Raw genomic sequence first — 13,951 nt, forward strand, 5'->3', positions numbered from 1 at the left:
CAGAACAGGTAAACACCAAGTGATCCATTTCCCTGTTGTCCATTCCCAGCTTCTGGCAAACAGAGGTTAAGGACATCATCCCTGCTCATCCTGACTAATAGCCCTTGATGGACCTATCCTCCATGAATTTATGTAGCACTTTTTTGAATCCTGTTATAGTCTTGGCCTTCACAACATCCTCTGGCAAAGAGTTTCACAGGTTGACTGTGCATTGTATGAAGAACTACTTCCTTTTGCTTTAAACAAACCTGGTGATGTGGGAGTGGGTGAGTTGGGCACCAGGACCGACTGGAAGACAGAGAAAGTTGATTTTTTTTAAAAAGTTGGAACTAACAAGATACACAAAAGACTTAACATGCCAAAGACTTTGTATAGTGTATACCTTGCCCACGTCAATATCTGCTTTTAGAACATAAGAATGGCCATACTGGGTCAGACCAAAGGTCCATCCAGCCCAGTATCCTGTCTACCGGCAGTGGCCAATGCCAGATTCCCCAGAGGGAGTGAACCTAAAAGGTAATGATCATGTGATTGCTCTCCTGCCATCCATCTCCAGCCTCTGACAAACAGAAGCTAGGGACACCATTCCTTTACCCATCCTGGCTAATAGCCATTAATGGATTTAACCTCCATGAATTTATCTAGTTCTCTTTTAAACCCTGTTATAGTCCTAGCCTTCACAACCTCTTCAGGCAAGGAGTTCCACAGGTTGACTGTGGCTGTGTGAAGAGTTTTAAGATTGTAATCTCTTCAGATCAGGTAGCTTAGATTCTAAACAAATAATAAACATTGCTAAGGTATTTTGAGATGCTCAGACAGTGGGTGCTTGAGTTGTGAAAAGTACTGTTACTGGCTTACTCATTTCTCCAAACAGCTTTTGTGAGCCTATTTATAGTCAATAAAGATGGGCCCCAGCTGCAAAGTACAGAATCCCAACTAAAGGCTAGATCTGAATCCAACTTCCCCAAAGTTCAGAGCCAGGGGTTCGGTTGGGGTCCATCTCAAAGGTGGTTGCATTTAGGAAAAACCCAACAACAAATGCAGCTTTTAACTGATAAACCATTTTTGTTCGTTGGAGGCTTTACTCTCTCTCCTCCTCACCCCAAAGCGCCTCGGCAAAGGGCTCCTCCACTCTTCACCCAAGCCCCTGAAGATGGCCGCTAAACCCAGCGGCAAACCCCGGCTCCCTCCCCAACCCCACTCTCCCTCCCTGTCTGAAATCAAAGTCAAGCAGCAGCTACAGCAGCCGGGCAGGGGAGGGAGGCGGGGCGAATGGAACGCCCCTACGCTAATTGGCAACACCGTGGGGCCAATGGGCGCGCGAGCCGGCTCCGGGCCCATATTCCATTTCGGAATGTTGATACAGCGAGCGGGCCAATGGCGAGCGGAGACTGGTTCCCCGGCTCACACGAGCCTCGAGAGGGGGAGAGCGCGGGCTGGCGGGGGGGGCGTGGTCGGCGGGTGCAGAGACCGGGGGAGCTCGGTGAGCAGGGAGCGACCCGCAGACACCGGCTGGGCTGCAGCCTCCGCCCGCACGGCGCCCCCCACCTCCCCCTTGCCGGGAGGGGGCTCGGTCCCTCTCGCGGGGGTCATGGATCCCAAGCGCCTCCCCAAGAGAGCTGCCCCGGACAGCAGGATCTACTCCCCTCCGCCCGGCTTAACAGCGGCCGGGCCCTGCTGCCCCGACTGCAGCCCCCCGTCGGCCGCCCACCGCCACGGGCTGTACTGCGGGGTGATCCAGGCGTGCAAAGCCCCCACCTCCGCGCCCAGCAACGCCGTCTACACGGTGCTGGTGGAAGATGCCCTGCTGAGGCGGCGGCGGCGGAAAAGTAGCGAGGAGGCGGCGGTGGCTAACGGGCTCGAGGGGAAGAGCCCTGGCAAGGGCCGGGTGAAGCATTTGCAGAAGGTAACGGGAGGCCAGACCCGTTCCCGGAGCCCGCAAAGCGGCAGCGGGGCTGAGGGCTGCACCGGTGGGGTGGGTGTGTCCCGTGGCCTGCTACGGCTGCCTCTGGGGTGTGCATGTGCGTGGAGGCAGCTGCCTGATGGGGGTGTCGCGCCTTGCAGGGGACTTGCATTGGGCGGGGGGCTTCTCGGGGGCAGCTGGGGCGGAGGGAGGGCGTTCATGGGGGGGTTGCATGGGGCAGCTGGGGCGGAGGGAGGGCGTTCATGGGGGGGTGGCATGGGGCAACTGGGGCGGAGGGAGGGCGTTCATGGGGGGGTGGCATGGGGCAGCTGGGGCGGAGGGAGGGCGTTCATGGGGGGGTGGCATGGGGCAGCTGGGCGGAGGAGTTCTCCGAGTGGGTTTCACGGAGGGACGTGTCGCTCCCCGCTGGGGGAGGAGGGGGTGAGAGTCGGTTGAAGGCGCCGTTGCAATTTTTGGGGGGTCAGTGGAGGCTCATGACAGCTCGCTCCTGCCCGGGGTTGCAAAGCCTCTTTCCCGCCCGCCCCGGAGGCCGGGCCGCTGCAGCGCGTTCTTGGACGGGCGGAGACAGGGGGCGGCTGCCGGCTCCGCGGTGCCGGGAAAGTTTCCCTCGCTAAAGATGGCGCCGCTCGGTAGAAGTGGCCGTGCGGAAAGTTTAGAGGGAAGCGGGCCTGGGCCGAGCGGGGCCGGCCCCCCACCCCCTAGCGCCGGCCCGCCCGCCCGGCGCTGCAGGAATGCACGGGCCATCAATCACTCCGCGCGCGGACAGCCAGCCCCGGGGGCGGGCTGGGGGGAGGGGGCTGCACGGACCGGGCTGGGGGGAGGGGGCTGCAGGGGGAGGGAGGGAAATCGCTAGCTCCGGGGGGTGGGGCGTAGATCATGGGGGAGGAGGGCTCTTCCAGCCTCTCTGGGATCCTCTGCAGATCCGCCCCGTCTTACAAGACCTCTCCCCGGCCGGGCCGTCAGTTCTGTGCAGGTCCCTGTTTGTGCCCCACCCCCAGGAGCTGGCCGAGCTGCAGAGATCCTGCAGGAGCTGGGTTGCTTGCTCTGACACAAACGCCAGTAAACGGCAAGGGTATGTTTACACTTAAAACGCAGCACCGCTGTCCTGCTTCAGTGTAGACACACTCTGGCGCTGGGAGGGGGTTCCCCTTGGCTGTAGTTAATCCACCTTCCTGACCCTGAGAGGCGGCAGCCAGGTTGCTGGAAGAGTTTTACTGCCCACCTACCTGAGGGTTAGGTTGGCTTAACTACATATCTTGGGTGTGAATTTTCACACCCCCGAGAGCCTTGTTTGCAGATCTAAGTTCTCTGCTGTAAGAAGATTTATAACCACTTGTACTTTCCGTCAGCTGCACTTTTCTGGTTCTTACGTGTTAGTGGGCAGGCTGCTCAGACTTTAAGCCAAGCTCAAGGGAGCAGGAGGGGGAGATAGGAATCACAACAAACTCCTCTGTGCTTTTGATACTAGCAAATTCTAGGATTTTTTGTAAAAAGACAGCTTACTTGATGGGGCGTCTTCCCTTCCTCCCCAATCCCAAACATGCACTTGTTTTAATCAAGTGTGAGAATAGCTACTGTAAGAGGCTCAGTTCCCCCCCCCCTTTTTTTCAAAAGTAATTTTGCTGTTTCTTGATGAAGCTTCAGCCTAGTGTACTGTATGTGGCAGGTAATTCATTTTAGGAGTTTCATAAGATGGCCACATTGGGTCAGACCAATGGTCTGTCTAACCCAGTATCCTGACTTCCAACAGTGGCCGGTGCCAGATTCTTCAGAGGGAATGAACAGAACAGGGCAGTTATTGAGTATCCCATCCCCTGTCCAGCCCCAGCTTCTGGCTGTCAGGCTTTAGGGATATCCAGAGCATGGGGTTGCATCCCTGACCATCCTGTCTAACAGCCCCCCTGGTGGACCTATCCTCCATGAACTTACCTAATTCCTTTTTTTAACCCAATTATACTTTTGGCCTTCACAACATCCCCTAGGAACAAGTTCCACAGGTTGGCTGTGTGTTGTGTGAAGAAATGCTTATGTTTGTTTTTAAACCTGCTGCTTATTCATCTCATTGGATTAACCCTGTTTCTTATTTATTCTTTCACATAACACATTTTGCTATTCACTCTTGCCACACCATTCATGATTTTATATATCTCTATCCTATTCCCCCTTAGTCGTCTCCTTTTTTTTTTTTTTTTTTTTTTTAAAGATGAATAGTCCTAGTCTTTTAAATCTTTCCTTGTATGGAAGCTGTTCCATACCCCCTAATGACTTTTGTTGCTCTTCTCTGTACGTTTTCCAGTTACAATAATTTTTTGAGAATACTGCAACCAGAATTACTTGCAATATTCAAGAAGTGGGCGTACCATGGATTTATATAGTGGCTTTGATATTTTCTGTCTTACTATCTATCTTTCCTAATGGTTCCTAGGATTCTGTTAGCTTCATTGACTGCTGCTTCATTTTGTCTAGATATTTTCAGAGAACTATCCACAATAACGCCAAGACCTGTTTCTTGAGTGGAAAAACATAATGCCAACTATACATACAAAATGATGGGGTCTATATTACTTGTTGCCAATGTGCATTACTTTTTCTGTCTACATTGAATTTGATCTGCCATTTTCTTGCCTAGTGACCCAGTTTTGTGAAATCCCTTTATAACTCTTTGCGGTCAGTAATTTTGTTTTGTCTGCAAACTTTGCAACCTTCCTGTTTATACCTTTTTCCAGGTGGCTTATGAATATATTGAACAACGCTAGTGACAGAAGCCCAGTAGTTTTTGACATCAGTGTCTTTGAAAAAGACCAGGTCCAGTCACAATGATTATTGAAGCATAGTACCTAATACATTTGACCTCTCAGATTGGTAACTCCTTATTTCCGCCACAGTCACTGTTTAAAATTGGCCTGATTCCTGTGCATATTTGTTTAGGAAGAGGGGGAGCAAATGCTGTTTTTGTCTCAGAAGGCCTGTAACAGAATGGGTTTGGGCAGAAATGTGCATGTTACAGGGGTGGGGACGCATGTGGATATTAAACAGCAGTGGGATGCTGTGGAAGGTGTCAGGACAGAAATTTAGTTTTTTGTTGTTTTAAACCGGACATGACTAGATATGCTGCTATTATTACTAGTGTTACAATAGTGCAAGTAAACGAAGAACTTCAATAGTGAGTAGAATCAATAAGAGGATATGAGAAATACAGATACAGTAGTTGCTTTCAGTGGTTTGTGACACTGTCCTTGTTTAAAAGGATCATTGACCATACCTGGCTCTCTGTGCAACTGGACCCCATTTTCTGTCTGTCTGGCCTTATCAAACAGAGATGCAGACCTCGTGCACAGCTGGTTTTAATTGGATTCCATGTGGCTGGAAGGGGCTGTGATCAGCTCTGACCTCTCCAGAAGGTGGCACTGCAGTCAGTGGGAAGTGACAGTTCTTGGCAGTTCGAGAACACTAATAATCGGTAGCTTGCATTCTCAGAGTACTGTTTGCTCAATAACCACCCCTCCCAAATCCTCAGTGGGTACTGAACAGTTGTCCCCTGCTCGCCACGCTGCCAGCTTGCGCGGCTAGGCAAAAAGAATGGGTGGGAACTGAACGTAAACGGTCATCTTTAAAACTGCCCCACTGTCCTTAGTGTAGACAGAGCCTCTGAGTTACTCTGGTAGGGTTAGGAATAGGGTGAGCTTGGCTCTCAGGGCCATATCTGAGGAATAAGCAGATGCATTCTGTTCTGTGTAGCTTCCTTTTGGGAGGGGTTAACTGTTCATAGTCAAGATGCTGTGGAGTACGGTCTGTGCAGATGGAGTTCAGCCATAGGTTTCAAAACCTCCCTCCTGTAGAGCGTGTTCTTGCCGAGAGCTGTGGCGAGTCTGCGTCCTCTAGCTATCGTCTAACTTTGCAACCATTACCCAGGGCAACGTGTGGGAGCTGTCCCATTGAAGTCAGTTGGACTGCTCCTGCTTGGAAGTGCTGCTTGGCATAAGTAAGCGTCGCACAATAGGGCGGAGGGGGTAGGGCCTGCTACAGAAAAATTAAAGGGTTTTGCAGACATTTGCCATCGGTTTTAGCGCAAGCGGGAGGGGTGACTCGAGCTGCCTTGATTCACACCTGCTGTGTTTGTGTAAGATAACTTGAAGGGCCTGGGAGCCTGGCTGCTGCCCTGTTTGCAGAAACCAGACCTGGCTGATTCTCTGCAGACATGGAGGGCTTATGGTGAGATATGAAAGAGCCAGCAAAGTCCCTCTCCAGATGGGGGTTATGCAGCTGGTAATCCAGCATGTGCAAAAAATCACTTGTGGGTTTTTTTTGTATGTTATAGGCCAAAGGTGTAATTCTAGCCTGGAGCGAAGTATTGACTTGCTGGCCCTGGGGGCCAAAGTCCTCTAGTTATATGCAGAACAGCAGGAGAGCAGACTTCTCTTCCCCCCCCTCCCCGCACCTCAGTTTGGATGTGGTGTCTGTGTGAAATGTGTGTCTGTCTTGGAGGGGGTGAGTTTGCAGGTGAGGGAAGGGGCTATTTGAAGCCGTTGCCTTTTCAGAAAGGGGAAAAATGGAGTCCGGCTGTCGCTAATGAAGCGGCTTTGTTTACCGCAGAACCTGCTGTGGGGTCCCTGACTTGCAGACTAACCTGGCTTCTCTTTAAATCCTAACATGCTCTGCTTGAAACTGCATCCATCCTCCAAGGTTTGGCTTAAGTTCTCATCCTGCCAGGGCTCCTCTGAGAGGACACCAGAGCAGTCTTTGCTCAGGGGTGATTCTGGATACAGGTTTCAAAGCTTGCTAGGGCTGGTTCAGTGTCCCTGGGATGACTAGGGTTATGCTGCATTGGACCCCTAAATCTTAGAACCCCGACGCCCATGACAAGAGCTCTGTCCCTGTGTCGTGTCTTGCAGAGCTGTAATGGCAACATGCTGCCAGAAGAAGCTGAGCCGAGGGGCCTGACGGACACTCTGGTGCTGAATGGCAGGAAGGTGGATGAGCGGCAGGGCCTGCCTGCCATGGCCCACAGCCAGCTGGAGGGATCGAACAAGGAGACAGCGCTGCGACTCCTCAGCGTGGGGCTGGAGCAGTGCCCCCTCCTGCATTCAGCCTACATCCCAGTGCCCAGGCAAAGGTAGGAGCTTTGCTGCTGGGGTGGGGAGGAGCGTGGGGGGTGAGAAGATGAGTAACTTGGTATCTTGTAGCCTCGTGCAGGGGATAAGTGCAAGTCCTACTGCCTCCTATCAGAGTAGGGCTGGGCAAGGTGTATCCTTTGGGCTTTAGGGGGAGGGGTGGCCTGGTGGGTGGAGGAACATCCATTGCTTCCCTGCATCACAGCAGCCTTCCCTCCCAGAGGAGCTGGGGCAGCTCCACTTGGAGCTGCTAGGGCACGATGGGAGCTGCTCCTTCCCCTCGTGCTATTTCCAGCCCAGCCTGCAGGGAGAGCTCTCCCCTCCTGACCTCCCAGGGGCTGCTTGTGCCTCAGGCAACGAGGGACCAAGTCTTTCTAATCCTACATTCTGTCACCAAGAGCCTCCATCTTCGTGTGATGCACCAAAACCAACATATTCTGCCCACCCGGCTGATTGTGCTGCCTGGGTAGGGAAATTGGCTGAATCCCACCTTGTTGCCTCCTCCTGTGCTAGAAGTGCTGGGATGTCTGCCCAACATGGCTTGGGCAGTGGGGAAATCTTCCAGGAGAGTGTGAATTTAAAAATCCTACTGACAAATAGCTTTTTTTCCCCCTGCAAGAGTGTACCTGAGGTGCCAAGACCCTGCTGTATTGGATACTGTGGCTGGGGACAGCAGCAACTGCAGGGCAGATCCTCTCTTTGAGGGGCGGGGTTTTATTTACACAGGTTTGACCCATGGGAAGGTGTATCCCTAATGATCAGTCCTGGCTGGTCTAATGATTGTTTGTGCTGCATTGGGGAGCTCAGGATCCAAGCACGGGGAGGGTTGCAGGGGCAGCCTAAGTGTTGAGGGTCGGCAGGTTCAGGAGGGAACCCTATCTGTTCCTCCTTAGCTAAATCGCTCTGTCTTGGGTACCTGTATAGCCCGCCTTGCTGTGGTCCCTGAAGCAGAGTTGCCATAGTGATGAAACTGGTGGACATGAATGGCCCCTCTCTCTGCCACATGGCGATGTGTTTTCCCTTGGGAATCCCTTGGACTTGCTGGATTCTCTGTCCCTGTGGGGGACACCAGCTTCTCTGGAGAAAGCAGCACTGGAATGTCTTGTGCCAGAGTTTGTGCTAGTTGTGCCCAGGATGGATTTTGTGCAGCCGGAGGTGGGAGAGTGGAAATGGGGGTGAGTTGAGGCCAGGAGAGGAGGCTGAAGCCAGTATGTTTCTGACCTGATTTGAGCAAAGCGGCAGATGTCATTCCTTGGGAAGAGGTAATTATTTTACCTGATGTGTCTTCTGGCTTGGGAAGGGCAGGGTGCTTGGGTGCTGGCACAAACCGGTCCACTAGTTGTGGATCCTTACATTCAAGCACCGGTATGGATCTAGTGCAGAGTGTGTCCCTTCTCATTCTGTCCCAGTCCTACCCGTAGGCAGCTACTCTTTCACCTGGAGGCGTTAGCCTGATGTGGGCTTGCAAGCTAGTGATGGGGCTCCGAGCAGCACTTGACTCTCTGAGTCAGGCATGCTGCATGTTGACATGCCACTTAACTCCACACAGCATCTGTGCTGGGGAAACACCAGACTAAAAATAAACCAAATGGTGAGGCAATTATGTATTTATAATCTTCTTAGATTTCAGGATAGAGGCTCTCTGTTTGCCTTGTGCTCTGCCTGAGTTTAAAAAAACAGTGGAAGGGAAGGAACCTGCTTCCCTCCTTGAGCAGGAATCTGCTACTAGTTCTGTAAGGCAGTGTGATGCCTAGTGGAGAGGACAGAATAAATGAGATGTTGTTGTTCTGGCCCAGAGAATCCGCAGTTGTAACTTATCAGAGTGGGGAAATTTAGAGGATTCAGGTCTGGATAACTTTCATCCAAGAATTTTAAAAGAAATGGCTGAGGAACTTGCTGGGTCACTGATAACTTTTTTGGTTGCCCATCCCCTTTCTTCTTCAATAATTCTTGGAATTCTGGGGAATAATCAGTCCAACATGAGCTCCCAGTGTGATGCTGTGGCCAAAAGAGCTAGTGAGATCTTTTGATGTATAAACGGGGATATGGAGCAGTAGAGAGCTTATGCTACCTCTGTATCTGGAATGACCCCTGCTAGAATGCTGTGTCCGGTTCAAGAAGGATGTTGATAAATGTGAGAAGGTTCAAAGAAGAGCCACAAGAAAGATCGGAGGATTATTAGGCATTTTCCCCAATGAAACTGCAAGAGTTTAATCTATTTTGCTTAACAAAGTGAAGGTTAAGGGAGGGACTTGATCACAGTCTATAAGTACCTTCATGGGGGAACAAAAAAATTGATAATGGGCTTTTCAATCTAGCAGACAAAGGTTTTAAAAAGATCCAGTGGCAGGTAGTTGAAGCTAGACTGATTCAGCCGGGAAATAAGGCCTACATTTTAAAAAGATCTGCTCTGGTTCAAACAGGAATTAATTGAGGGAAGTTGGTTACACTAGATTATGCTATACAGGTGGTTAGACTAGATTATCACAGTGGTCCCTTCTAGCTTCATAATCTATGCAACTGAAGACTTTTAAACCACAGATGGTGTTGGAAGAAAGGGAAAACTCAGATTCATGATCATCTAGTTCAGGGGTAGGCAACCTATGGCAGGCGTGCCAAAGGTGGCACTCACGCTGATTCTCAGTGTCACACTAACTGCACAGGTCCTGGCCACCGGTCCGGGGGGCTCTGCATTTTAATTTAATTTTAAATGAAGCTTCTTAAACGTTTTAAAAACCTTATTTACTTTACATACAACAATAGTTTAGTTATATATTAGACTTATGGAAAGAGACCTAAAAACATTAAAATGTATGACTGGCACACAACACCTTAAATTAGAGTGAATAAATGAAGACTCAGCACAGCACTTCTGAAAGATTGCTGACCCCTGAGCTAGTTTGACCTCCTGCATGGCGCAGGTCACAGAACCTCACCCTCCCACTCCTACAGTAGGCCCATAATGGTAGGTCTGGCTGAGTTACTGAAGTCCTCAAATTTTGATTTAAAGACTTGGAAGTTACAGAGAATCCACCATTTACTTTATTTTAGTTCAGACCAGCAAGTGACCTGTGCCCCAGAGGAAGATTAAAAGTCCTCGGGATCTCTGCCAATATGACCTGGGGGGAAATTCCTTCCTGATCCCAAACATGGCAGTCAGTTAAACCCTGAGCATGTGGGCAAGACCCACTAGCCAGACACCCGGGGAAGAATTCTCCGTAGTGTAACAGCCCTTCCCATCTAGTGTTCTACTTTCAGCCATTGGATATATTTGCTAATAACAGTTGTGGATGGGCCGTATGCCATTGTAGTTAATCTCATCATTCCATCCCCTCCATAAACTTATCAAGGTCAGTCTTAAAACAAGTCAGTTAGGTCTTGTGCCCCCCTCCCCTTGGAAGGGTGTTCCCAAAATTTTATTCCTCTGATGGCTAAACTTATTGACGGCCAGTTTATATCCATTTTTTTGTGCCAACATTGGCCCTTAACTTAAGTAATGCCTCTCCCTTTCTGGTGTTTATTCCTCTGATGTATTTATAGAGAGCAATTGTATCTCCCCATAGCCTTCATTTTGTTAGGCTGAGCAAGCCAAGCTCCAGGAGTCTCCTCTGGTACTGTAGGTTCTCTATTCCTCTGATCATCCTAGTAGCCCTTCTCTATACCATTCCAGTTTGAATTCATGTTTCTTAAACATGGGAGACCAGAACTGCACACAGTATTCCAGATGAGGTCTCACCGGCGCCTTGTATAATGGTAATAACACTTCCCTATCTCTACTGAAAATACCTCATCTGATGTATTCTAGGATTGCATTAGCCTTTTTCATGGCCACGTTACAGTGGCAGCTCATAGTCATCTGATCAACTAATATCCCCTGGTCTTTCTCCTCTGTCACTTCCAACTGGTAGATCCTCAGCCTGTAGCAGAAATTCTTGTTGTTAGTCCCTAAATTCATGACTTTGCACTATTAAATTTCATCCCATTTCTATTACTCCAGTTTTCAAGGTCATGTAAATCTTGTATATTCTGGTCCTCCTCCATATTGGTAGTACCTCTCACCTTTGTCATCCACAGATATTAGCAGCACGCTCCCAAGGTCATTAGTGAAAATGTTAAATAAGATTGATCCCAAGACTTATTCTTGAGGAACTCCACTAGTAACATCCCTCCAGCCTGATAATTCACCTTTCAGTATGACCCACTGTACTCTTCTCTTTAACCAATTCCTTCACCACCTTTCAATTCTCATATTAATCCCTAACTTTTCCAATTTAACTAATAACTTCCCATGCAGAACTGTATCAAATGCTTCACTGAAATTCAGGTAGATTAGATCTACTGCATTTCCTTTGTATAGAAAATCGGTTATCTTTTCAAAGAAAGGGGTCAGGTTGATCTGGTATGATCTACCTTTTGTAAAACAATGTTGTATTTTATCCCAGTTACCATTTATCTCTGGCCTTAACTACTTACTTTCAAATTTGTTCTAGAACCTTGCATACAATTGAGGTAAAACTGACAGGCCTGTAGTTTCCCTTATCACTTCTTTTCTTTAGCAAATATAGTACCTATATTTAAGATTCTCCAGTCAGAATATAATTCCCTGAATTTATGGATTCATTAAAAATCCTTGTTTGTTGGACTTGCAATTTTATATGCCAGGTCCTTTAATATTCTTGGATGGAGATTATCCAGCCCCTGATTTGGTGCCGTTAAGCTGTTTGAGTTTGGCTTCCACCTCGAATGTGGTAATTTCTTCTTCCATATCATTGTTCCCCGTAGCCCCCCATCACTGCCTCCAAGCTCCTAATTACTCTTAAAAAAAACAAAAAACACTCAAGCAAAGTATTCATTTAGGTGTAGGGGCCATGCCTAGATCATCTTTAATCTTTACCCCCTCCTCAGTTTTTAGCAGTCCCCCTTCTTTCCTTGTTTTCTTTTTATTTATATGGTTGAAGAACCTTTACCTGTTGGTTTGAATTTCCTTTGCACAGTCCAGCTCTGCTTGGCTGTGGCAGTTTTTACTTTTCCCTGTGCTTTCTGACCTCGGAGGTAGCTTTCTTTGCTGATCCATCCCATCTTTCATTCTGTCTGGGCTCTCTGCTGTCTCTTAACCTGTTTTGCAATGCTTGTTCATCCAGTTTGGTCTGCAACCCTTCTCTACACGTTTCATGCCCCCCCACCCTTTTGCTCAGGGATGTAGGCTTCAGATGCTTTAAATCAAAGTTGCAGAAACTAATGCCAAGCCGCCTGTACATTCAGATCCTTGAGTTCTTCAGTCCAATCCACTTCCCTCATTCTGCTTCCTGGTTCCCTTTGTCTGTTATGACACAGGCTGACTTGGGGATGGTGTTTATTCTTTCTGAGATGGCTGTGAATCCGTCTGTCTTGTTGAATTGGAATAGTGGTTTACCTCTGTGGGCCTCCCTTAGGCGCAGGGGGTGAGCAGTAACGCATTTACTTAAAGAAGCATCAGTGGGGCCATATTGCTAAGGGGATGAGCTTTGGAGAGGTGTTCATTTAAAATAAGCCTTTTGGGTTTTTTTGAAGTTTGCCTGTCTCTTTCTCGGTTCCTTGACATGGTGCCCCAGAGGCCTGTGCAGACGCACATGGAGAGACCATTTCTTGCTGCGCTTACAGAACTGACTGCAGATGGGGAGCTCCAAAAGATTTTTGACTATCTCTAAACTTTAAATTTAAAAAACGTTGCCTGATTCATAACAGGTGAGGTAGGTTCTACCTTGCTCACAGAATTCACTATGAAGGAGGCCTGCTTCCAGCTAAGTTATTAATAAAACCATAGTTCCAGCTTCTTTGTTAATAGGCATCTACTGTTCGGGGTGTGAAGGGAGATGCCTAATCCAGGTGGCATCCTTGGTAAAATGTAGTATGTGGAAGGGCACGTTGTCATCTCGTTGCCTTTCCTTATAGTTAAAGGCAACTAGCAGTGAGGGTCTTGGTGCACATAAGTAATAATTGTGATGTGTGCAATGTAATAAGAGGGAGCAGCCCTTCCGCTACCTGGGACTCACCTGTATTTTGTAATCCTGTAGAGGTCCATCATTTTGGATGAATACTTCAGTTTTCCTGTATGACAGCCTTGGATGGGTCTTGTGTGGGGATTGAACTCATTCCCTCTCCATCTAAAACCAGGAGCATCTGTTGCTTATGCTAGAAAGCCCAGGTCCATTAGCTCAGACGTAGTTGCAAACTCTTCTAGGGAGTTGAGCCGCTAGCTGGGGACAAAGGACCTGGCCGTATGAGGGTGCCACTGAGGTAATACAGGGATACAGCGTACCCAGGCCATCTTATAGGAAATGTGGAAGTGTTGGTCACATGGGTGCTTTCCAGGCCCTCTCCTTAGTAATTGTGTCTCCTGGTGTGACTGGGAAGTTGTGAGCCTGTCTATTGGAAATACTCATCATCAGCACCTTGCAGAGTCAGTTTGTTCCATGCGTCCTTCCCCTTCCCAGCCGTCCTCCTAACTTTGCCTTTGTGAAGTTCAGTTTTGCACTGGGCAGCTAGCACAGGGAGGATGCAGCTCACTCTGTTACAGCAGGCAGCGAGCGACTTGCTCGGGGCTGATTTGCTCTTTGAGGGATGACTGCAAACGCCTCCGCTCCGCTGCTGCTGGCCTCCTGCCATCTCTCCTCCCTTCCACTCTTAGTCTTGTCTTCCCTTCTTCCAGCCTTATACCAGGCCGAGCTCTCCAATCGATTCCCGGCGGTGCAGTTCCCAGACATGAGCCTGTCTCTACCTCTCGGAGCTGTAGGCAGACAGGGTTTGTCTCCTTGCCCAGATTAAGGAATCAAAGGGGGGGTTCCTTCTACAGGTGATGCAAAGCAGGCAGGGAGAGCCTGGTTAGATTCCAAAAGAGAGTGCCCGTGTCCTAAAATACTGCCCTGATTTCCATACA

At 49.2% G+C, this 13,951-nt stretch overlaps 1 protein-coding gene across 8 annotated transcripts in view; it reads left to right on the top strand.

The window, feature by feature from the left end:
• Positions 1-1,455: 1,455 nt before the first annotated feature.
• SLC2A4RG (SLC2A4 regulator) overlaps positions 1,456-13,951 on the top strand; it is a 43,329-nt gene continuing 30,833 nt past the window's right edge. For 3 of the 8 annotated variants that reach the window (XM_030533818.1, XM_030533820.1, XM_030533823.1), the window contains exons 1-2: positions 1,458-1,906; positions 6,817-7,037. In XM_030533818.1, coding sequence (XP_030389678.1) covers positions 1,592-1,906; positions 6,817-7,037 — 536 coding nt within the window. In that variant the 5' untranslated portion in view covers positions 1,458-1,591. Of the gene's footprint in view, positions 1,907-2,798; positions 2,997-5,261; positions 5,385-6,816; positions 7,038-13,951 lie in introns of those variants that run through there. The other 5 variants (XM_030533819.1, XM_030533821.1, XM_030533826.1 and 2 more) reach the window with 5 other exon arrangements.

The sequence above is a fragment of the Gopherus evgoodei genome, chromosome 14, assembly GCF_007399415.2.
Source record: "Gopherus evgoodei ecotype Sinaloan lineage chromosome 14, rGopEvg1_v1.p, whole genome shotgun sequence".
Lineage (NCBI taxonomy): Eukaryota > Metazoa > Chordata > Testudines > Testudinidae > Gopherus > Gopherus evgoodei.